Source organism: Balaenoptera physalus, assembly GCF_965194825.1.
Source record: "Balaenoptera physalus genome assembly, chromosome: 16".
Taxonomy (NCBI): domain Eukaryota; kingdom Metazoa; phylum Chordata; class Mammalia; order Artiodactyla; family Balaenopteridae; genus Balaenoptera; species Balaenoptera physalus.
Window position 1 is genome coordinate 85763340 of NC_138898.1, and position 22604 is coordinate 85785943.

Sequence of the window (22604 nt, forward strand, 5' to 3'; positions counted from 1 at the left end):
CAGGAGAGAGGATGCGGCGGTAGGGGCGGGGCGGAGCCGAGGAGCCGCCCCAGAGGCGGGGCCGGAGGTGGGACCTTGGGTGGGCGGGGCCTCGGGCCTCCCGGGAGGCCGCTCTTAAGCACCCCTGGACCCACAGCTCAGGTGAGACGGGACTGCGCTGTCTTTTCCGGGGCGCTAGGCGGTGACAAGAGTGGGACAGGGAATGTGGCACCGGTACGCCCCAGCAGCTCAGAACTTGTCTCCCAACTTGGGTAGGAACTGAGGTCTCCCAGGAAGACCCCGACACCGGGCCCTTGAGCCCTTCCATTCCAGAGCTCCTTGCCCCCTGCCTGAAACTGTAGGTAAAACTTAGCAGTTTGTGCCTGTGTTCTGAGGTCCCCAGACCCCAAAGAGATAGAAATCCGTGTGGTCCAAGTCCTTTGGTAACCAAAGAGGCGCAGGTGCCCAGGGAGGACCATGACTTGTCCAACGTTACCCAGCTCTGCCCATGCCTTGGCCAGGACTCTTTCCACTGATGCCTGGTGGGCCTTGACCCACAGATCCCTGACTCCAGGCAGGATCCCCATCCTGGAGCACTCACCGGTCCTGCCTGACCATGTGCTCCCACCCATGCACCTCCCTCCCCAGCAGCCAGCAGGAGCCTGGACCCCCCTTGCAGCCTGATTCCAATGGGACAGACACCCACATGGCCAGGCCAAACCCCAGGTCACACCACTGTGTCCCCTTCAGCTAGGGATTCCACTGGGAGGGCAGCTAATGTGTTACAGGGCTTGGGTATTGGGGAGCCTGCAAGCCAGATGAGGAAGGGGCAGAGGTGTTCATGGTGGGGAGCTTACGAAGGAGTCCCCAAGGACATTGGGAGGGGAGGAAGCAGGAGGGTGGAGGGGGCATCCGTATCTCCGCCTTCCCCAGCCATCAGCCCTCCTCCCCCAGCCTTGACGGGAACTAGAGGCCAAAGTCTGCCCCAAGGCCAAAAAATTGATTGTTTTGCAAGAAGAGGGCAGGAGTGGGACTGCGGAGGGATTGGCAGGGGAGGGCACAGCCCCTCATCCTCTAGCCTGGGCTGGGAGCCGTGTCTGGAAGGCTGACCTGAAGCCCGGACTGTGCCCCCACCCTGGGACGGGGGGAGGCAGAGAAGGGCCTGGGCTCAGGCTGCCTGCCAGGGCTGATAAGGGGCCTCTTGGGGCTCCCACAAACGGTTTATCACTGGGGGTGGGGGACAGACTGCAGGGCTCAGGAGGGGGCACGAGCATGGAGCGGCTTTGGGGTCTACTCCAGAGAGCGGTAAGATAGAGTGGGGTTGGGAGACCCTTAGGCCTTCTCTCCAGGTCCTCAGTCCCCTCCCAAACCCCAAGCCTGGCCCCTCCCCTTCCCACCTCCTACTCTCCCCTCCAGCCTGCCTCTTGGTACCCTCTCCCCTGCCTTGTGCTCATGGCACCCCAAAGTCACTGACCCTGTTATTGCCAGATTCCTCCCCATCCTCCAGGCCTCCTTCCCCGATTTCATGTCCACCACGCCCCTACAGCAAAGGTTGTCCCCAGGACCCTCTCAGACCATCTACAAGCGTGTGGAGGGCACCCAGCAGGGGCCCCTGGAGGAGGAAGAGGAAGAAAGGGAGGAGGGGACCGAGCTACCGGCCCACTTCTTCCCCATGGAGCTGAGGGGCCCCGAGCCCCTGGGCTCTCGACCAGCTCGGCAAAACCCCAGACTCTGGGCAGCAGCAGGACGAAGAGCCGCCCCCTACCTGGTCCTGACAGCCCTACTGATCTTCACTGGGGGTGAGAGTCATCCCCACCCCCAGTGGAGGGTCTGGGCTGGGGGGGAGATCTGGGGTCCAGAGACGGGCACAAGGAGAATCTCCATCTTGCCACCCACCAGCCTTCCTCCTGGGCTACGTGGTCTTCCGGGGGTCCTGCCAGGCATGTGGGGATGACGTGATGGTGGTCAGCGAGGACGTGAACCATGAGCTGGGCCCGGACTCCCACCAGGGCACATTGTACTGGAGCGACCTCCAGGCCATGTTTCTGCGGCACCTGGGGGAGGGACGTCTGGAAGATACTATCAGGTGAGGATCAGCCGGTCCCATTCCAGGCCCTCAGACTCAGCCTCCCTTCCTCTTCACCTGGGACCCTGAGTCCTTCCACCTGCTGCCCTGGCCTCCCTGTTCAGTGGTCCTGGGAAGGATAGCAGGCGTTTGGAGCTGAGGGGAGGGAGAGCAGCAGACGACACATTTGGAAGCTGAGGGAGCTGACTGAATGAGCACAGAGGGGTCCAGCATCCACATATGAAGTGGGACAGACCCAGAAAAGTCTTGAGTGCCACATGGAGGAGTTTGGATTTTGACCCGTGGCAGTGGGGAGCTCTGGGGGACTCTGAGAAGGGGGGACTTAGGGAATCAGAAAAAGAAGCAAATGCATTTGTGGGCAAAGACCATCCCCCAATCTGTGGGGTCTGCCAGCCCAGCGTGAGCAGGCCAGCGTTTCTTTTGTCCTGCTGAGGTCACCTTTTCCTACTGGGACGGAGCTGCCCGGGTAGGTCCAGAGAAGAGGTCAGGAATCATTTTTTCAGTGGATTTTCCTGGGTTTCCTAAGTAGAAAATTATATAATCTATATTTAGTGAGAGATGCATAGCTTCTTTTCCAATGCATATATCTTTTATGTCTTTTTCATTTCTTATTGCATTGGAGAGGACGTGAATTTAGGTAATGAGATAGTAAATATCCTTGCCTAGTTCCTAACTTTCATAGGAATGTTTTTCTAATACTTTGTCATTGTCGCTTTTTTTTTTTTTTGAACCCGGGCTCTCGGCAGTGACCGCCAGGGAATTCCCCCAGTGAGGTTTTTAAAAGCAAATTAAGGAAGTTTCCTTCTATTCCTAACTTACTGAGACTTTTTCTTTTTTTTTAATGATCAGGAAAGGAAGAACAAGAATCAATTTTTTTTTTCAAATATTTTTCCAGAATGTATTGAGATGATCACTTGATTTTTCTTCTTTAACGTTTATGTAGTCATTTGTATTAACAGATTTCCTTGTCTTCATGAGATGAACATAAACTTGATCGAAGTGTATTATTATTTGTTGATACACTGCTGGATCCATTTTGCTTGAATCTGTGGCATCAACAACATGCATGTTTTTTTGTTTTGGTTTGGTTTTTTAATTTATTTATTTATTTATTTTTGGCTGCGTTGGGTCTTCGTTGCTGCGCGCGGGCTTTCTCTAGTTGCAGCGAGTGGGGGCTACTCTTCGTTGTGGTGCACAGGCTTCTCATTGCAGTGGCTTCTCTTGTTGTGGAGCACGGGCTCTAGGCACATGGGCTTCAGTAGTTGTGGCATGTGGGCTCAGTAGCTGTGGCGCATGGGCTCAGTTGCTCTGCGGCACGTGGGATCCTCCTGGACCAGGGCTTGAACCCATGTCCCTTGCATTGGCAGGCGGATTCCCAACCACTGCGCCACCAGGGAAGTCCCTACATGCATGGTGTTTTTTGTTGTTGTTTTTTTTTCTCCGTTGAGCAACACTTAGTAGTCTGGGTACAGCCTGAGCAAGTGGATGGTTTGACAGATCTAGGGAGGTGGGGTGTGGCACCGTGGATGCCATCAAAAGGCAGGGAGGCAAGACGGGAGCAGTGAGAGGGAGCGGGCAATGAGGTGATGTATGACTCTAGGTTGGATGGGGAAGGAAGGGAAACCAGGGAGGAGCTGATAGACGTGGAGAAATTGGACAGTGTGGCGTGCTCCATGGGGTTGAAGAACAGGTATAGTGAGCCTAAGGGAGTGAGTTCCAACCTGAAAAGCTCCGGTCAGAGAGTGAGATTCTGGAACTTTTAAGATTTACATGATAAACTGTGTCCTATTTATCTTGGAGTCTTCAGCACCTACCACCATGCCTAGCGCTTAGTAGGTGTTCAGTAAATTGGATCAGTATTCCAGAGATGGAGTTCTGGGGACAAGATCCAGGATGTGGCCAGGGAAGTGGCTGGCCAGATGCCAAAGTCTTCACTGAAAGTGGATAAGTGACCAATTGGCTAGACAATAACAGCAGTGAGGAAGGACAGAGGGTGGGACTGCTGGATGGCACGGACTTTGAAGGAAGAGAGTTTCATGGTCAGAAATGTGAACAGAGGAGCCAGAAGCACACCTCCTCTCTGGGCCTGGGTGGTATGTGAGCCTGAGCTGCCTTTTTCACATGTCCCGAAGGAGACCTGGCCTCCCAAGGGACAGCCAGGTTTCTGCCAAGGCAAAAGGTAGAAGTGGGGGGCTTCCCTGGTGGCGCAGTGGTTGGGAATCTGCCTGCTAATGCAGGGGACGCGGGTTCGAGCCCTGGTCTGGGGGGATCCCGCATGCCGTGGAGCGGCTGGGCCCATGAACCACGGCTGCTGAGCCTGCGTGTCTGGAGCCTGTGCTCCGCGGCGGGAGGGGCCGCGATGGTGGGAGGCCCGCGCACCGCGATGAGGAGTGGCCTCCACTTGCCGCGGCTGGGGAGGGCCCTGGCGCAGAGGCGAGGACCCAACATAGCAATCAATCAATCAATCAATCAATCAATCTTTAAAAACAAAAAAAAAGGTAGAAGGGGTATTCGGTGATGATGCTGAGGGGAGAAGTTTGTTTGCCGTGGAAAGAGCACAGGTGGAGCTGGTTGAGAGCGAGGCCATGCAGGGGCCATGCTGGCACAGGTGAGATGGAAGATCAGGGAGAGTTCCAGGGACAGCAGGCTGGCTAGTTAGGTGGTGACTATGGAAGAAGACAAGGTGAGGTCTCCAACCAGACAAGTGACCCCAGATTCCACCGGCAACCTTGGTGTAAGGTGTCTCCATTAGGCCCAGCTGGAGGATGAGAGAGATGCAGGGCCCCTCACCTCTGCCCAGATAGCCCTTTGGAAGAAAAGTGTTTTCATGCCTGGGGCAAAGCACAGGCCAGTGTGTGTATGTGTGGAGGGGACAGTAGGTAGATTGGTGACTTTGGCCTGACCTGTGAAGAACCGAAGGGGTGGTGGACAGGACCCCTGGCTATCAGAAGCTGAGGTTTAAGCAGAAGGAGGCCCTGGAGACCCTCCAGCGCAACCCTGGTAGTGATGGCAGGAGAGCCTTAAGAGCCCCTCACTGCCCAGGGCTGGGGCCACCCCACACCTCTGGCATCCTTCCCCCACTCCCGCCCTCTCCTCCAGGTACCCAGAAGTCCCTGCCCCTCTCTCCTCCCGCGCCCCAATGCCCCCTCTCCCTGCGCAGGCAAACCAGCCTTCGGGAAAGGGTAGCCGGCTCGGCCGGGATGGCAGCCCTGGTTCGGGACCTCCGCGCGGTGCTCTTGCGCCAGAAGCTGGACCACGTGTGGATGGATACGCACTACGTGGGGCTGCAGTTCCCGGACCCGTGAGTGCAGGGGGTGGGGGTGGGGGGCGAGGAGGGGTGGGCGGCCTGTGGGTGGGACGCTCACCACCCCCGCTCCTCAGGGCTCACCCCAACGCCCTCCACTGGGTGGATGCCGCCGGGAAGCACGGGGAGCAGCTGCCACTGGAGGACCCGGACGTTTACTGCCCCTACAGCGCCACTGGCAACGCCACGGTGAGCGCCTCGTGCCGGTCCCCAGGATGGGGCAGCGCGCCCTTTCCCTGGCGGTGGAGCAGGGACGCGCCTCACCGTCCTTCCCATCCTCCCCTCCGCAGGGAGAGCTGGTGTACGCCCACTACGGGCGGCCGGAGGACCTGCAGGACCTGCGGGCCCGGGGCGTGGAGCCGAAGGGGCGCCTCCTGCTGGTGCGCTTGGGGGTGATCAACTTTGCCCAGAAGGTGAGGGTCCCTGGACGCGGGTTGGGGCGGAGCGGGGAGGGTGCCGGCTGGGGAGTCCGGGGATCGGATGGCGGCAAATAGGCAGCGTCTAGGAGGCGGTCAGAGAGAGAAAGGGAAGAACCAAATGGGTCGTAAGAAACTGTTGGCAGGGAACAAAATCAGGAGGTTGGGGTGGGGAACAGAAACGGGAGGGAATGTGGGGTACAGTGAGGTTTGGGGGCTGCCGAGGCACTGCGGGAGGGCAGAAGGCGAGGTCCAGGGGGTGCCCACAGCCTCTCTGTGGATCCACAGCTGCAGATCAGAGGCTGTGCCCTTCCACTCTTACTTGCTCCTTCAGCCTTTATAAATCCGTTTTCTCTGGGAGAAGGGGTCCTTTAGCCACCTCCCTTCCCCAGGTGGCCAGTGCCCAGGACTTTGGGGCCCAAGGAGTGCTCATATACCCGGACCCGGCAGACTTCTCCCAGGGCCCACACAAGTTCAGCCTGTCCAGCCACCGGGCTGTGTATGGACATGTGAGTCTCGGGGAGCCAGTAGTGCCTTCCTGTGGTCCCAGGGCTGCACAGCCTGCCTAGGATGAGGCTGGCGCCCTATTCTGGGGAGACCGGCTCACAGTTTCAGCGTGGGCAACCCTCTCCCCACAGGTGCACCTGGGAACGGGAGACCCCTACACACCTGGCTTCCCTTCCTTCAATCAAACCCAGTTCCCTCCAGTCCAGTCCTCGGGCCTCCCTATCATCCCAGCCCAGCCCATCAGCGCGGACACTGCCTCCCTCCTACTGAGGTGGGGGCCACGTGGGGACCAGGAGGGGAGGAGGCAGGGAGAGGTAGGCTGCAGCTAGCCCATAACGTGCCTTTGGGTGAACTAGAACAAGGTGTTTCTTCTGGGTGGGCACGGCCTCTTGCCATTTGGTGAGTGGAGCTCCAGCTGGATATCACACCCACCTCTGCTGGGCACTCTTGAGCAGGACACAACCTGCACAACTGTCCAAGGCAGCCCTGGCTGCACTGGCCCCTCAGGCAGAGTACAGATGCAGAGAGCTGGAGCCAGAGGGTGGGAGGGATAGAAAGAGTGAAGTGGGGGCTTTGGGCTCTTCTATAGCCTCGGACTCTCTGCCACTTCTAACCCTTTCTGCTCTACCCCCTCCCCAGGAAGCTTGAAGGCCCTGTGGCCCCCCAGGAATGGCAGGGGCACCTCCCAGTCTCCCCTTATCGCCTGGGCCCTGGGCCAGGCCTGCACCTAGGGGTCAACAACCACAGGGCCTCCACCCCCATCAGCAACATCTTTGGCTGCATCGAGGGCCGCTCAGAGCCAGGTGTGCTTGCTTATCCAGCATCACCCACACCCTGCAGCGGGGGAGCTGGGGTTAGCAGGGGGGGGAGGCTGGCAAGTTGGGGATGGGCTGGGACTGAGGGGGGTGGCAGTGAGGAGATCTCATGGTTGAAGCTGTCCAGAGACAGAATGGGCAGTTCTGCACGGTAGTGAGGTCCCTAGCACCAGAGGTGAGCAAGCGTAAGTTGGGTGATGTTACAGCATGAAAGGGAGGTCAGACTAGATAGATGAGCCTTTCAAGCATAACTTGTTGTGGATAACAGTGGGGAACCAAAGTGGGTTCCTGAGCCAAAGAGTGTGGTACCTAGAAGCACTGAAGGAAGAGGCACAGGGAGGGCTGTGATGAGGCTCCGATGAGGATGCTGGTGGTGGGAGTGGGAAGGGTTAGAGAGAGATTTAAAACCTGTCAGGACTTGGTGAACAGAGGGGCACCCCAATCAGGGAGGTAATGGAGCCCAGAATGACCCCAGGCAACGTGATGAAAGAGCAGCCCACCCAGGAAGGGCCAAGGGGAGGAGAGGAACTCTCTTTAGGGGCAGCAGGGATTGCAGGGCAGGGGCTGCAGAGATGTGAGGGTCCTGGAGCAATGGATCCTCCCAGGGTCGAGGGAGAAGCCTCTGGGTTCTGCCCATGTAAGAGGTGGGCCCCAACATCCCCTCCCCCAGATCACTATGTTGTCATTGGGGCCCAGAGGGATGCATGGGGCCCAGGAGCAGCCAAGTCTGCTGTGGGGACCGCCATACTGCTGGAGCTGGTGCGGACCTTTTCCTCCATGGTGAGCAATGGTAAGGTCAGGGCCTGGGCCTGGGCTGGGCAGCTGGGGCTGTGGTCTGAGCTAGGACAGGGCAGAGAGGCAGTTAGGAGCACAGGCTGGAGGGTGGCCACTGAGACCTGGGCTCCAAACCTGGCTCCTCCACGTCCTGGCTGTGTGGCCCTGGGCAAGTCACTTCACCTCCATTTCCTCATTTAAACATGAAAGTACTAATAGTCCATGTCTGAGTGAAGATTAAGCAGGAGATTCGCTATGGAAGCAATCCCCCTCACTGATACAGCTGAGTCAGTGTAGACCCAGGTGAGATGGGCTGGGATGGGGGCTTGATGGGAGGGAAGGAGAGACCCCAGGGGACCAGGACAGAGGAAGACAAAGAGGTGGGTCTTTGCCTGACCCCCAGCCAAGCCCATCCTCCCTCCTTCCCCCCCCACCCCCACTGCCCCCAGGCTTCCGGCCCCGCAGAAGTCTTCTCTTCATCAGCTGGGATGGTGGTGACTTTGGAAGTGTGGGCTCCATGGAGTGGCTGGAGGTAACCTGGGGTCCTGGGCAGGTAGTCAGGCAGTGGGGAGAGGCAGGGGGATTTCATACTCCACACCCCTCACCCACAGGGCTACCTCAGCGTGCTGCACCTCAAAGCCGTAGTCTATGTGAGCCTGGACAACGCAGTGCTGGGTGAGCGGGGGCAGTGCCACCACCTGGGCCCCCTCTGGTGCACCCTGCCCTCCGGGCCAAGCCTTGAGCCCGGCATCCCTCTCCGCAGGGGATGACAAGTTCCACGCCAAGACCAGCCCCCTTCTGATCAGCCTCATCGAGAACATCCTAAAGCAGGCAAGAGCCCGGCCAGGAGTGGGGGATGAAGGGAAGCTGGTGGCCGCCAGAGCCTGACTGGTGCCCCCCACCCTGCCCCCAGGTGGACTCTCCTAACCGCAGTGGCCAGACCCTCTTCGAGCAGGTGGTGTTCAACAATCACAGCTGGGAAGCTGAGGTGTAAGCTGGGCAGGGAGGGGAGGGAAGAGAGCTGGGGGGGATATGTGGGGAGAGCCTGAACCCACACAGCGCTCCCACCTGCCCATCCCCAGGATCCGGCCGCTACCCATGGACAGCAGTGCCTATTCCTTCACGGCCTTCGCGGGGGTCCCTGCCGTTGAGTTCTCCTTCATGGAGGTGAGACTTCCGGGCCCCGCCCCAGAGCAGCAGCCCCTGGGCCTGTTCGCACCGTGCCCGCGCGCCAGCCTCCGCCCTGTCCCGGCAGGATGGCCCGGTGTACCCGTTCCTGCACACGAAGGACGACACCTATGAGAACCTGCACAGGGTACTGCGGGGCCGCCTGCCTGCCGTGGCCCAGGCTGTGGCCCAGCTCGCCGGGCAGCTCCTCATCCGGCTCAGCCACGATCACCTGCTGCCCCTCGACTTCGGCCGCTATGGGGATGTGGTCCTCAGGCACATCGGCAGCCTCAATGAGTTCTCTGGGGACCTCAAGGTCCAAGACGCCAAACCTGCTCCCAGCTTCTGGCGGTGGGGGGTGCTATATCCCATTAAAGTGCTGCCCGGGCCAGGGGATCTGACCCCTCTCCCCTTGGTCTAGGCCCCCTCTGGCAACCTGGCCCCTCTACTCCTGCCCCAGTCACTAAGCCCCTAGGACCCAGCTGGTACCCGCCCAACCGCACAGGTCTTCTCTCTCCCTTCATTCTGCCCCCAGCGTTCTCTCCCCCTATACCTCCCCACTCCTGCCAGGCCCGGGGTCCCAGCTCCGTCCCCCAGCACCTGGACCCCCACCCTAGGCCAGGGTCATGGCCCCTGCCGCCGGCCCCAGCCCGCGCCTTCGCCCTCAGGCCCGCGGGCTGACCCTCCAGTGGGTGTACTCGGCGCGGGGGGACTACATCCGGGCGGCCGAGAAGCTGCGGAAGGAGATCTACAGCTCGGAGGAGAGCGACGAGAGACTGACGCGCATGTACAACGTGCGCATTATGCGGGTGAGGCCCCGCCCAGCCCGGCCGCCGGCGGCGGCGCCGCCCCGCCTTCTTCCGGCGGCGTGGGGCCCCTCCTCTCGGCCCTGCGCCAGTGCGCTGTCCTACCCTCGTTCCGCTTTCATTTGTCCCTGTCCTCGGGGCGTTCCCAGTCCTGGACTCACAGTGCTTTGCTCACAGACCCGCCAAGCTGGAGGGACCACAGAGGCGGGCCCGCAAAGTGATGAGACAGGGAGGGTCAGCCCCTTAGCCACAGTCGCCCGGCCACCGCATGGCAGAACTGGGACAACCGCGCCCCCTCCGGTTCCCCACCGCCTCCTCTCCCTTCTGGAGAGAAGAAGCATGTCCACGGTGGTCCAAGGTCTAAGAGGCACAGGATTATGGCTTGGGAGGTGCAAATGGTGTAAACAATTCAGAGCGTAGAGAGCTCTCTTACTTCTGGTGAGATGGATGAAACCCAGAAAGGCTGCCTGGAGGAGGTGTCATGTGAAAGTTATACAGGATTATTATTCCCTCCTGCTTAGCTTTGAATACTTTGCAACCTGCACCCCAGCTCCAGTTCCAACCCGTCCTCTTCCTTCCATTTCCTTACCCCAAGAACTCAACCCTGCAGCCCTTTGATCTCTGGAAATGGGTGGGTAGGGACTGTAGGCAAGGGGAAAAGTCTATAGGGCAAAATGATAAGCAGGGCCATCCTCAGTGAGTGTGGGGTGAACCGGGACCCCGCAGTGTACACATGCGCGGTTTGGGGATGATATGTCTGGCCCTTGCAAGGTCTTGTTCTTTCTCCCTCCTCCTTTTTCCTGTTGTGTCCCTGCCTGTTTCACTTGGCATCACTCATACCGTCTTTCTGTTCGCAAACCCACCCATCTTGCTCTTTGGTCCTGGCTCCTTTCTCTTGGAATGGGCGATTCATTCTCATTCACAGATCTTGCTTTAACCCCCGCTGTGCCAGACCCTACAGACACAAAAAAGACACCCCCCCTCACCCTACCCCTGAAGTTGCAATGTGCCCCCCAAGGGATAAAGGGCATCTGTGTGTAAGGGACACGATTCAGACTCAGGGCTGGAGAGTAAAAGATGCAGGGCTTCAGAACCTCAAACAGGGCTGGGCCAGACCCAGGGAACTTTGTGGTTCTAAACCAGGGGTTGGTAAACTAGCCAGCAGGCCAAATTTGGCTTGCCACCTGTTTTCATAAATGAAGTTTTATTTTAACACAGCCATGCTTGTTGATTTTCCTATTGTGTGTGGCTGCTTGTGTGCTACAGCAGCAAAGTTGAGTAGTTGCAACAGAAACAGTGTGGCCTGCAAAGCCTAAAATAGTTACGATCTGGCTTTTTCCAAAAAATGTTTGCTGACCCCTGCTTTAGACTATAATGTGGGTCTTGAGGAACAGACAGAACTTGGGCTGGTGCAAAAAGAGCATGTTTCAGGATGGAGACACCAAGAATAAGGGCATGGCAGTGAAACAGGCCTGGCTTTCCTTGGGAGTAGTGTGTAGACCAGCAGAGCCAGAACAGAAGCCCTGTGGAGGAGCGGAGGGGAGTGGGTTAGGGATCAACTATGGGGAGACTTGAATGCCAGTATAAGAAGTTTGGGTTCGGGGACTTCCCTGGTGGTCCAGTGGTTAAGACTCCTCGCTTCCACTGCAGGGGGCACGGGTTCAATCCCTGGTCAGGGAACTAAGATCCCTGCATGCCACACGTCAAGGCAAAAAATAAAGGATGTTTGGGTTTTGGGGGTCTGGGCATCAAGGAAATTTGGAAGGTTTTTGAGCAGGCCGGTGATGTGGGCAAAGTGGAATTTTAGGAAATACTTGGCCAGGGTGTAAATGGCTTGAAGAGGGTACGAAGTTAGTGATAGCTGAGCTCTGGGTGGATGAGGGGATTGAACTGATGTGAGACATTTGGAAGGAAAAATGGACAGACTGGGTGTTGAGGGAAGAGGAGGAGAATAATAATAGCAGCTGCCATTTATTGAGGGCTATCATGTGCTAAGGCTTTACTTCACTTTCTCCCATAGGACTCTTCCAAATCCTGTGAGTTTGCTAGTATTGTACACAGTAACTGAGGCTCAGAGAGGCTAAGTGACTTATTTAAAATCACACAGTAAGTGGTGAAGCTGAAATTAAGGACCAGGCAGTCTGACCCCAAAGAGAAACTGGAAACCAAAGTCTGACCCTGTGTCCACCCAACTCTTATTCACCTTTGAGGTTGAGAGCCTGCCACCTGGGTTATGCCACGGTGCTCATGAGGGAAATTGGGTGCGCAGGTCAGGTTTTGGAAGAAGTTGGTGTCCACATGTGTGTGAGGCTGTGGCTGGGTACCCCCTACCCCAGTGGGGAGATCCAGCAGACTGGGGGACAGGACTCCAGGCGATGATTTGTGGAGTAGACTTGGCAATTGTCCCCATGAGGTCCCAGTTGAAGCCAGGGGCGTGGATGAGCTCTCTGAGTGAAAGGTGGAGGACTTAAGAAGACATGAGTGTGTGAGACCACCCCTAGAGATTCTGACTCTGCTGGGGTGGCACCCATGCAATGGTAATTTAAAAATCTTCCTCAAGTGATTCTAATGTGCAGCCAGGGTTGAAAACCATTGGATTGTAGGTAATGAGAAGAGGAGAAAGTAGAGGTCAAACCCTGGGGCTGCCCACAGGTGGGAGCAGAAGGAACCGGAGAGGTGGGAGAACTGGGCTAGGAGCGCGGCCATCTCAGGAGAGACCGACAGCATCTGAGTCAAGAGGGTGAGGACTCAGAGCCAGGCACTTCATTAGGGCTGGCCTGTCCCCTTGTCGTTTGACTCTGGGTTGTGGGCATTCACGCAGGCGAGCAGGAATGACTGGGGTATGGGGAGGTGAGGAACAGCAGGACGATACACGGTCCTTTGAGGCTTTGGGCGGGGAAGTGAATGCGTGAGGAAGAAAGATGTAGGCTTGGAAGCTCAAGGGGTAGAAAGAAAGGGATCCAACCCAAAACACAGTGGGAGGACGCATCCTACCTGACTACTGATGACGTCACAGAACGGCCATTCCTGATTGGGTAGCCGAAGGGAGGTGGGACTTAAACAGGCTGCTCAACAATATTTATTAAGCGCGCATGAGGTACCAAGGTTGGTCTGGAACTGCTGTTCGGGCTCCAACCTGATCCCCTTCTTGGCGCAGGTGGAGTTCTACTTCCTGTCCCAGTACGTGTCGGCGGCCGACTCACCGTTCCGCCACATCTTCCTGGGTCGCGGAGACCACACGCTGGGTGCCCTGCTGGACCACGTGCGGCTGCTGCGCTCGAGTGGCCCCGGGGCCCTTGGGGAGGAGGCCCAGGTGGCGCGGGGCCTGGGCTTCCAGGAGAGCCGCTTTCGGCGCCAGCTGGCCCTGCTCACCTGGACGCTGCAGGGGGCAGCCAACGCGCTGAGCGGGGACGTCTGGAACATCGATAACAACTTCTGAGGCCCGTGGGCTGGTGGGGGCGGGGCACATGCCCCTGCCCCCTGCCAAGAGCGCCTGCTCTCCTCTCGGGTGATTTCTGGGTGACCGAGATGCCTGTGCACCACCTCCCGTTGCTGACTCATTTTTAGCCCTTACCGTACCTCCAAGGGCCGCAGCAATGACGCCAACGCAGACACCCACACACCCCAGGCCCTGCAACGTAGGAGTAGGTGAGCAGTGCCTTCCATAATGGGATGGTCATACTGTCAGCTAATCAGGGAGCGGCATCTGCTCTCTCAATCACAGCCCCTTCCTCTGCAGGAGCAGGGTCCCCCCCACTACAGCTAGAGACCACTCTGGAAGGTTTCCTAGGCCCTGGGACCTGCCCAGCCTTCTTGGTGGGAAAGATCCGCTGGGACCATAACTTTATGGCCAACCCGTGTCCTGCAGCGGGAGGGGCTGGGGTTTGAACCTCAATAAACCACCTGTGGCATCTGTTGTTTACAGGCACTTTTATGCGTCTTCCTCACCCTCACCTCACCCAGTCATCCCTCCCTTGAGAGCTAGGGAAGGGTTGGGCAGAAGGGGCCAGAGAGGATGCAAGTGGGAATGCTGTCTCCATGGGGAAAAGAGCTGTTCCTTTTACCTAAGGAACTAAGGAAACTGCCTGAGGAAATAAGGAGGGCCCTTCTCCAAAGACCACCACGGGTGGGGGGCTGGCTCTGTACCTTCTCCTGGGACCAGGGACGGCTACATAATTTGCAAGGCCTGGTACGAAATGAAAATGTGAGGCCTCTTGTTCAAAAAGCAAGATTTCCCTGGTGGTCCAGTGCTTAAGACTTTTCGCTCCCAGTTCAGGGGGCGTGGGTTCAATCCCGGGCCATGGAACTAAGATCCCGCATGTTATAAGGCGCAGCCAAAAAAAAAAAATTTTTTTTTTTAAAGCAAGAACAAAGCTTTTTTCTTTCTTCCACAGTCTCTCAACCTTTCATGGTGGTTTTTAAGTTGTTATTTAATGTCCAGATCCCTGAGACAAGGAAATACTCTGGGGCAGATCCCCATAGGCACGCAGGGTTCTGCCCCATGACTTGCTACAGATAGCACATGTGCCCAACCCTGACCCAGACCCAGACCTGGACCCTCTGTGTGCCTGCGCCCAGGTCCCTACTGGGGAAGGAGGGTGGCAGCTGTGGTTGGGTGGGGGCAGGGAGCCAACAGGTGAGAACCCATCGAGGGGAGGCAGGACCCCCAGCACATGCTCCACTGTCTCATCAGGCTGCACTTCCAAAACGTAAGTTCAGAGGTGAAATCATTAAGAATTTCAAGATAGAGACCGCAGAGCACTAACCCCCAAGCACAGGGCCCCATTTGGAGCACAGAGCCCTGTGAGACTGCAGTGATTACACAGCCATTATATTAGCCCAGCCTGGGACCTCTCTCCCCTCCTGGGTCCCCTTTGGCCAATTGTTGTCCACTGAGGTGGAAGCTGCAGGAGAGCAGGGAATTACAGGTGCTGCTGGCACCACTTTACCTTTAATCATGGTCTCAGGAGGCTATGGCCCTTGTTCTTCCCGTCAGCTGCGTAAATTCTAGGGTCTGCCTCTCAGGCTCCTGGTCCTCTCTTGCTCCCAGTATGGCGTGAGAGGTCCTAGCCTGCTCCTCAGATGCTGGGAAGTGAAGGCTTCTTAGTTTATGGCTTGGGATGCTCCTGGGTTCCAAGATGAAACTGCTTCCTCCTTACCTCCCTGAGTCTGACTTGGTGGGTTCTCAGGAGCCTGGACTTGGGGTCAGAAGCCTCCTCAACGCCTTACTTCCCTGACATACTGTCCAGAACAAATTTCCCAAAGTTGTTTCTCAGCCCTTCTCCACCTTGTCCATTTGCTCCCTGTAGTAGACAGAATAAAGTTCTGGACAAAGATGTCCACATCCTAATCCCCAGAATCTGTGAATGAACGTTACCTTACACGACAAAAAGGGCTTTGCAGATGTGATTAAGTCAGGGATCTTGAGATGGGGAGTGTTTGGGGCTGAATTGTTTCCCCCCAAATTCATATGTTGAAACCCTAACCTCTAGTACCTCAGAATGTGTTTGTGTTTGGAGATAGGGCCTTTAAAAAGGTGATTAAAGGACTTCCCTGGTGGCTCAGCGGCTGCCGATGCAGGGGCCACGGGTTCGAGCCCTGGTCCGGGAAGATCCCACATGCTGCGGAGCAACTAAGCCCACGCGCCACAACTACTGAGCCCACGCACCACAACTACTGAAGCCCATGTGCTCTAGGGCCTGCGTGCCACAACTACTGAGCCCGCATGCTGCAACTACTGAAGCCTGCACGCCTAGAGCCTGTGCTCCGCAGCAAGAGAAGCCACCGCAATGAGAAGACCGCACACCGCAACGAAGAGTAGCCCCCGCTCGCCGCAACTAGAGAAAGCCTGCACGCAGCAACAAAGACCCAACGCAGCCAAAATTAAAAAAAAAAAAAAAAGAAGTGATTAAGTTAAAATGAGGCCATCAGAATGGGCCTAATCCAATCTGACTTATAAGAAGAGGAAATTGGATGCACAGAGAGACACCAAGGATGTGCGTGCACAGGAGAAAGACCATGTGAGGACACAGTGAGAAGGGTGCCACCTGCAAGCCAAGGAGAGAGGCTTCAGGAAAAACCAAACCTGTTGGCAGCTTGTCTTGGACACTAGCCTCCAGAACTGTGATAAAATTAATTTGTTTTTTAAGCCACCAAGTCTGTGGCAGCCTTAGCAAAGTGACACAGGGTGATTATGCCGGGGGTGGCGGTGGGAGACGTAATCACCAGGGTCCTTATTTTTATTATTTATTTATTTATTTTTGGCTGCGTTGAGTCTTCGTTGCTGTGTGCAGGCTTTCTCTACTTGCGGCGAGCGGGGGCTACTCTTCGTTGCAGTGCGCGGGCTTCTCATTGCGGTTGGTTCTCTTTGTTGTGGAGCACAGGCTCTAGGCGCATGGGCTTCAGTAGCTGTGGCACGTGGGCTCAGTAGTTGTGGCTCACGGGCTCTAGAGTGCAGGCTCAGTAGTTGTGGTGCACGGGCTTACTTGCTCCGTCGCATGTGGGATCTTCCCAGACCAGGGCTCGAACCCGTGTCCCCTGCATTGGCAGGCGGATTCTTAACCACTGCGCCACCAGGGAAGTCCTCAGGGTCCTTATTAAAGGAGGCAGGAGGATCAGAGATAGAGAAAGGAGATGTGACAACAGAAGCAAAGGGTCAGAGTCAGAGATTTGAAGATGCTACACTCCTGACTTTTTTTTTTTTTTTTTTTTAGTGACTTAAAACAGTGATCATTTGTTATTTCCATTCTTGGCTTTAAAGATGGAGGAAGGGGTCACCATGCGAGGAATGCAGATGGCCTTTAGAAACTGGAAAAGTCAAGGAAACATCCTCCCCAGGTGCCTCCAGAAGGAACCAGCCCTGCTGACACCTTGATTTCATCCCCAGAAGACTCATTTTGGAGTTCGGACCCCCCAAAACCATAAGAGAATTAATTTATGTTGTTTTAAGCCACTAGTTTGTGATAACCTGTTACAGCAGCCACAGGAAACTAACACCCACCCACTCCAATTACTGCCAGCTCAGTATTGTTTTCTAAGAAATTTACTTTAAAAAATGTGTGACCCAAGCCCCTCCCACCCCTGTAGCTGCCCTTCATAGCTTTGTCTCAGGAAGCCTCCTGATCCCGCTGGCAGCAAGGCCTTTTCCCAGCAGATATCCGCAAGATCATTAATGTGCGATACCTCAGATGCCTTTTGGGGTCCTGGGCACAGACAGCCCAGTGTGGATGGCTTTGTGAGGGGTTTGCTGGGCTGCGGGGAGAGCCCTCCTCACATCCTAGACACAGGCTGCCATTCTCTGCACAGGATCAGGCTCACATGTCACCGGGGCCAGTTCTGGGTGTGGGAAGGGCAAGGTCCCCAGGGCAGAGGGGCAGCTCCCAAGGCCCCCAAAGTAAAGCTGGAACAACTGATAACCTTCCAGCAGCATAACAGACTGAGTCTGTCTTAACGTTATCTTGCTAATTTTTGTTCCCAATCAACAAACTGCCAGTGTCATTGGCTTCCCTTCTTCCTTTCCTCCCCTCTCGCCTTACATCTGAAGGAGGGCTGGAAGCCTGCCTTTCAGGGAGCCTATTCTTTTCCTTTGCCTTAACTTCTCCTGCCTGGTTAGGCTGAGGTTACGGCAGGCAGTGCCATCTGTCCCCATCTTGTCAGAGACCTTGGTGTTTCTGACCCACAGGGGTTGAGGTCAAAGGAAGAGACAAAATAAAAGCAGGTAAAGGGACAAAAAGGCAGAAGAGGATTCTGGGGGTGGAGGTTGGGGGGAAGCCCCCAGGCAACCCTGGCAAGAGGCTCTGATGGCTCAAGATGGCGGGACCTGAGTTCTACAGCAGGTGGGAGTAGGTGGTATTGGGGTTTGTTTCTTTTTAGCTTAAGGTATGTTGGCTTAGGGGCGGGATTCTATCCCTAGGTTAGGGCTAAGGGGGATCTTAAGAATCAACTTTCCCAATTCCCTCATTTTAGAGGCAGAAACTGAAGCTCAGAGAAATTAAATGACTTGCTCAAGGTCACACAGTTTTTTTCGGTGCAGCACCAGGCCTCAGACCCGGGTCTTCTAAATCCTCACTGGGTCTCTTCGCTCCCCGATGTTCGAGGTCCCCTGGGAGTAGGGGGAACTGGAGGAAAGAAGTGGGAAGAAAGGGGCATGTTCCTTACATTTCTCAGTTCAATTTTACAAATTTATTTTATTCAGCTTGGAAAATGAATACAAATCCCTGGGTTTTGGGGGGACGGGGACGGGCAGGAAGAAGGAAGTAGGAGTTGAGGCAAGGTTATGAGCGTCACAGTGGCTGTCTCACATCCACGTCCAGGTCCACGTCCCTGCCCAGGGAGGGGGCGTGGAGGTTGAGCAGGGAGCTCAGGTCCGGAGGAACACCATGGTCAGGAGGCCTGGAGAGGGGAGGAAGGGCAAGGTCATATGTGTAGCCCGCCGGCTCTGTACGCCCTCTTTCCAGCCCCCACTCCCCTCTCTCTGGGCCCAGATCCCCTACCACCACCGTGCTCACCCAAGACGTAGGCTGCCACCAACTTCTGTCCCAGGGAGACGTGAAGGATTTGGGGCAGCTGGCTGCCAAGTTCATCCTGCAGCGGCAGCAGCAGGAAGGCCACAGAGACTGTGCCCATCAGCAAGAAGAGGAGGAAGGAGCTGGTGGCCAGGTGCGGGAGGGGGTCTGGGAAACAAGGCCCATCAGGAGCTCTAGCCTCCACTCCTGCCCAACCCAACGCCCTCCAGGGAGGAGGCTGAAGATGGAAGGTGTACCCACTTTCTGTTGGACACTGGAAGTGTCCTCTCCTCCTTGGAGCCTTCGTCCTCACAGCCTCAGGAAACCCTCTCCCCTCTGGTCCCTCATCATTCGTCTTCTCTCCTCAACTCTGCCTTGATTACGGGCTCCCGTGTATCTGTGTGCCAGGCAGGGGCCTCTGTCTCCCACAACTTGGTACATAATTGCTCAACCCGGTTTCTTATTATTTATTTTTTATAAATTTATTTATTTATTTTTGGCTGCGTCGGGTCTTTGTTGCTGCGTGAGGGCTTTCTCTAGTTGCGGTGAGCGGGGGCTACTCATTGCGGTGGCTTCTCTTGTTGCGAAGCACGGGCTCTAGGTGCGCGCGCTTCAGTAGTTGTGGCACGTGGGCTCAGTAGCTGTGGTTCGCGGGCTCTAGAGCACAGGCTCAGTAGTTGTGGCGCACGGGCTTAGTTGCTCCGTGGCGTGTGGGAATCTTCCCGGATAAGGGATCGAACCCGTGGCCCCTGCATTGGTAGGCGGATTCTCAACCACTGCCACCAGGGAAGCCCCCAGTTTCTTATTGAACTGAACTGAGCTGACACATGATGGGAAGTACTGAAGTCAGAGCTAAAGGAAGAATTTTTCTCTTTAAGTGGAGGCCAGAAACCAAGGAAACGGCAAAGTCTGCTTTTTCCCTAACCTGATATAAAATCTCAACTCCTAGAAATGTTTCCACCAAAAAGCAAAAGACTGAAACGGAAGGGAATTCCCTGGTGGTCCAGTGGTTAGGACTCCACTCTTTCACTGCCAGGACCCTGGATTTGACCCCTGGTTGGGGAACTAAGATCCCGCAAGCCACCAGGCACAGCCAAAACGAAAAAAAAAAAAAAAGACTGAACCGGAAGACCTCTTCAACTCCAATTGAGCTCATCTCTAGGGTCATGCTAGGTCCTCCCTCCTTACAGAACTCAAGAATTCCCATCCCTAAACTCACTCTCTGGGAAGTGCTGAGCCGTGGGTGGTGCTGTCCAGGAAGGAGGCTCTGGGTGCGGCGTTGGGTCAGGCTGTCCCTGAAGCTCAAGGGGGTACGCTGGGGCCCTCAGAACCGAGGTGATGTCCTTGCGCCCCACCACTCGGCCGTCTGTTCCCTCCTCAGACAGCTCAATGCGGAAGCGGTCCTGGACGTCATAGTGGCTGGGATTGGGGGCCACGTGGCGAATCACACTGGTCCCAAGAAAGGAGAGCGGCCCATTGAGGGGCAGTGAGAGGCAGTGATCCAAGAGGATCCAGGCCCCACCCTCCCAGGAAACTTTCCCTTAGGGACACAGACAGAGGGTGGGGTAAACAGGTTGAAGAGGACCTGGTCTGAGGCTTAAGCCATGGCACAGTAAATCAGAGAAAGGTGGCAGCGACCCCTGGCTTTCATCAGCCTCCCCACCCTCTCAACTCACATGTCAATGCAGGACTGAGGCTTCACATATCCTTCCGCGTCAAACACTGTGTATTTGGCAGGTGCTGTGCACAGGACTGAGGGGAAAAGGCACACAGACAGAGACCGACTATTGCCTCAGACAACCTGCACAAGCCCTGCCCATGGAGTCCCCCCTGCCTTCTACCCCAGGGCTGGACATCCGACCATACTCATCTGACTGCTCCAGCCCACCCAGCTCCCCAATGTTCTACCGCCAGCCCCCAATCCCTCGCACGAAGCGCCCATCCCCATCACCTCGGAAGCGAAGCGCTGCTCCCGTGGGGTTATAGAGGGTCAGCAGCTGCCGAGATCCACTCCGCTGGTCCGCCCTGAATACTAGATCCGGGGGAAAGACGAGGACCGGGACAACAGGTCCCGAGGGAGGAGGGGCTCCCCGGGACCCCCGCCCAGGAGCCCCCGGACCCACCAGCTCCTGGTCCTGGGGCGCCCCACGGCGCATGCAAGCTCTGGGCGGTGGAACATCCGAGGGCAGAGCTCAGGGGACAGGGCCTGGAGTATAAAGCCGAGGGGCGAGAGGGGCGAAAGGGAACGGGATGAGATCGTAGGGAAGGGCCTGGACTGATGCCGCCGCCGCCTCGGAATCCCGCTAGATGAGGGCCCCGCAGGCCAGGCGCAGGCCCCCCAAACCCTTCCACTCCACAGCTGTGCCTTAGGTCCCTTTAGGCCCCGCCCCCAAGCCCTACCTCGAGGGTCACGCCCACCCCGTAAACCCAGCCCCTCCCGGCTCCCAGCCCTGGCCCTAGTCTTCAGCCTCAGTTCCCGATCTCCATAAGCCCCGCCCCTCCCCGCCCCTTCCGGGCCTCCCAGGGCACCCGCTCCTCTCTTCGGCCCAATTCCGCTGGCCGCCGCGCCCTCTTCCGGAGTTGCCCTTTCCGTCTCCTGCTCTCCCGAGACCTGTATCTGTGCCTCCGATCCCTCCCTGAGCTCTGGCCCGCGCTTCTTCGGGCTTCCGCCTCCGAACGGCCGCTCGCGCTATGAAGCTCACCTCTGGTCACAGCACCTGCCAATCAACCTGTGGCCGGACCAGGGCTGCCATCTTCCCGGCAGACCATTTCTGCTCTTCCGCCGTACGGCCTCTGTCATTGGCCAGGACGGCCTCGTTTCAGTTCTAAGTATACACCGATTGGTGCGCCTAAAGAGGTGATTGGCTTGATCCCAGTGACGTAAAACTTTACGAGCGTCTCTGGCTAGAACGCTAATCCTGGAATAGGTCGGGCGGCGAGGTCGGGGGGAGGGGCCCGGGCGAGGATGGGCGTCAGGCTTTGTTCCTTTCTCCCCACTCTGAGGCCGTCCAAATCACTAGAATCACATCCCACAAGGGAACCCTCTTTCTCCACTTCAGTCCCAGGTTCTCCTAGATGCTTCCGCAGCAACGAAAGCCGTTTTCTGTAGTACGAGTTGGAGGTTGCTCCCAGATGGACTCGGTTCGTAGCCCGGGGCACTTCTCTTGATTCCTTCCTGCACGTAACTCATATTTGAAATCACTCATATTTCCAGAGGGAATCAGTATTCAGAATCTGCAACTCCCCCTACAGACGAGGAAACAGCCTCGACAAGGTGAAGAATCTCACGCATTTGGTTAGCAGCGGAGCAAAACAAAGTTACCTGAAAGCCTTCTCTAAGCACCCTATCAAATGTAGAATCTCCCTTTGCCTGTTCTCTTATCATGCTTTTGTTTTCTTCAGAGCACTCCTAGAGCTACTTGACATCATGTTTATTTTAGTTTATCTCTGTCAGGTAGAATTTACTCTCCTGTCCACAAGAGCAACGACTTTGTTTTGTTGTATTTTCAGCACCGAAAACAGTGCCTGCCATTTGGAATGCCCAAATGAATGAGTGACTTGGATGAACTTCTGAGCTGAGATCTGACTGAAGTTAGGAAGTGAGCCAGGAGATGTCTGTGGAAGAGAATTCCGGATAGAGGGAACAGCAAAGACAAAGCCTGGAAGCAGGTGTGTACTAGAAATGGCCAAGGAGCCAGTGTGATGGAAGAGATTGTAAGGGAGACAATATTCAGAGATGAGATGAGGTGGGAGGGAGGACACAGATCACCTAGAGCCTTAGAGCCCACAGTAGGACTTCGGATTTTATGCTGAGACTGATGGGAAACTATGGAAGAGTTATTTTAATTCCTTCTTTTTTTTTTTCTTTTTGGCTGCCCCAGGCAGCTTGCAGGATCTTAGTTCCCCAACCAGGGATTGAACCCCGGCCTTCAGCAGGGAACGTGCTGGACCGCCAGGGAATTCCCTTAATTTCTTTTTTTTAAACAGCTTTATTGAGATATCTTTGACATATAAAAATTGTATATATTTAAGGTGTACAACTTGATGTTTTGATATATGTAGACATTGTGAAAAGATCACCACAATCAAGCTAATTTACATATCCATCACCTCCACATAGTTACCATTTTCTGTGTGTGTTGAGAATTTTGAGCAAAGGGGTGACAAGATTCGACTTACATTCTTCTGTATAGTAACTGTTGAGTTTAATGAATGAATAAAAACAAATCCCCGAGAGGAGCACCAA

General features: G+C 56.0%; 2 protein-coding genes and 2 long non-coding RNA genes across 14 annotated transcripts; 2 read left to right on the forward strand and 2 right to left on the reverse strand.

Annotated features, from left to right (window-relative positions):
* Nucleotides 1-8: 8 nt before the first annotated feature.
* Nucleotides 9-13767, forward strand: TFR2 (transferrin receptor 2). 4 transcript variants are annotated; one of them, XM_082430718.1, is made up of 20 exons: nucleotides 127-141; nucleotides 1224-1284; nucleotides 1526-1778; nucleotides 1879-2065; nucleotides 5226-5366; nucleotides 5447-5558; nucleotides 5660-5782; nucleotides 6178-6294; nucleotides 6424-6563; nucleotides 6932-7095; nucleotides 7778-7897; nucleotides 8331-8413; nucleotides 8493-8556; nucleotides 8645-8712; nucleotides 8795-8871; nucleotides 8964-9048; nucleotides 9137-9364; nucleotides 9717-9857; nucleotides 12458-12594; nucleotides 13012-13767. In XM_082430718.1, exons 2-20 carry the CDS (start codon nucleotides 1252-1254, stop codon nucleotides 13256-13258), a joined length of 2520 nt encoding a protein of 839 aa, XP_082286844.1. In that variant the 5' UTR covers nucleotides 127-141; nucleotides 1224-1251; the 3' UTR covers nucleotides 13259-13767. The 4 variants fall into 4 exon arrangements, with proteins under 4 accessions (XP_082286845.1, XP_082286844.1, XP_082286846.1 ...); XM_082430719.1 differs by lacking the exon at nucleotides 1224-1284 and having other exon boundaries at nucleotides 9-251; XM_082430720.1 differs by lacking the exon at nucleotides 127-141 and having other exon boundaries at nucleotides 964-1284.
* LOC309645533 lies at nucleotides 4615-9842 on the reverse strand. Of its 5 annotated transcripts, XR_014254936.1 has the most exons (6): nucleotides 9731-9842; nucleotides 9101-9157; nucleotides 6634-6820; nucleotides 5708-5870; nucleotides 5454-5533; nucleotides 4615-4731 (listed from the first exon to the last, which is right to left on the reverse strand). It is a non-coding gene; the product is annotated as an uncharacterized lncRNA (long non-coding RNA). The 5 variants fall into 5 exon arrangements; XR_014254937.1 differs by lacking the exon at nucleotides 9731-9842 and having other exon boundaries at nucleotides 9152-9267; XR_014254938.1 differs by lacking the exons at nucleotides 9101-9157; nucleotides 9731-9842 and adding an exon at nucleotides 8978-9081.
* A 4245-nt stretch (nucleotides 13768-18012) lies between the features above and the next one.
* MOSPD3 (motile sperm domain containing 3) lies at nucleotides 18013-21171 on the reverse strand. Of its 4 annotated transcripts, none has more exons than XM_082430748.1 (6): nucleotides 21061-21171; nucleotides 20310-20564; nucleotides 20035-20110; nucleotides 19578-19807; nucleotides 18362-18526; nucleotides 18013-18245 (listed from the first exon to the last, which is right to left on the reverse strand). In XM_082430748.1, the coding sequence occupies exons 2-6, from the start codon at nucleotides 20512-20514 to the stop codon at nucleotides 18214-18216; spliced, it is 708 nt and encodes a 235-aa protein (XP_082286874.1). In that variant the 5' UTR covers nucleotides 20515-20564; nucleotides 21061-21171; the 3' UTR covers nucleotides 18013-18213. The 4 variants fall into 4 exon arrangements, with proteins under 4 accessions (XP_082286874.1, XP_082286877.1, XP_082286876.1 ...); XM_082430751.1 differs by having other exon boundaries at nucleotides 20970-21096; XM_082430750.1 differs by lacking the exon at nucleotides 21061-21171 and adding an exon at nucleotides 20888-21018.
* On the forward strand, nucleotides 21076-22494 carry LOC309645532. Its single transcript, XR_014254935.1, has 3 exons — nucleotides 21076-21215; nucleotides 21869-22027; nucleotides 22240-22494. It is a non-coding gene; the product is annotated as an uncharacterized lncRNA (long non-coding RNA).
* The last annotated feature ends 110 nt before the right edge of the window (nucleotides 22495-22604 follow it).

Coding starts and splice junctions, on each gene's coding strand:
- TFR2 (XM_082430718.1), top strand. CDS start 1,252: ATGGAGCGGCTTTGGGGTCTACTCCAGAGAGCG. Junction 6,564..6,931: donor ACTGCCTCCCTCCTACTGAG/GTGGGGGCCACG, acceptor CCCCCTCCCCAG/GAAGCTTGAAGGCCCTGTGG. Junction 12,595..13,011: donor ACAGCATCTGAGTCAAGAGG/GTGAGGACTCAG, acceptor TTCTTGGCGCAG/GTGGAGTTCTACTTCCTGTC.
- MOSPD3 (XM_082430748.1), bottom strand. CDS start 20,514: ATGCGCCGTGGGGCGCCCCAGGACCAGGAGCTGGTGGGTCCGGGGGCT. Junction 20,111..20,309: donor AGCAGCGCTTCGCTTCCGAG/GTGATGGGGATG, acceptor TTTTCCCCTCAG/TCCTGTGCACAGCACCTGCC. Junction 19,808..20,034: donor CCTCAGTCCTGCATTGACAT/GTGAGTTGAGAG, acceptor TCTTGGGACCAG/TGTGATTCGCCACGTGGCCC.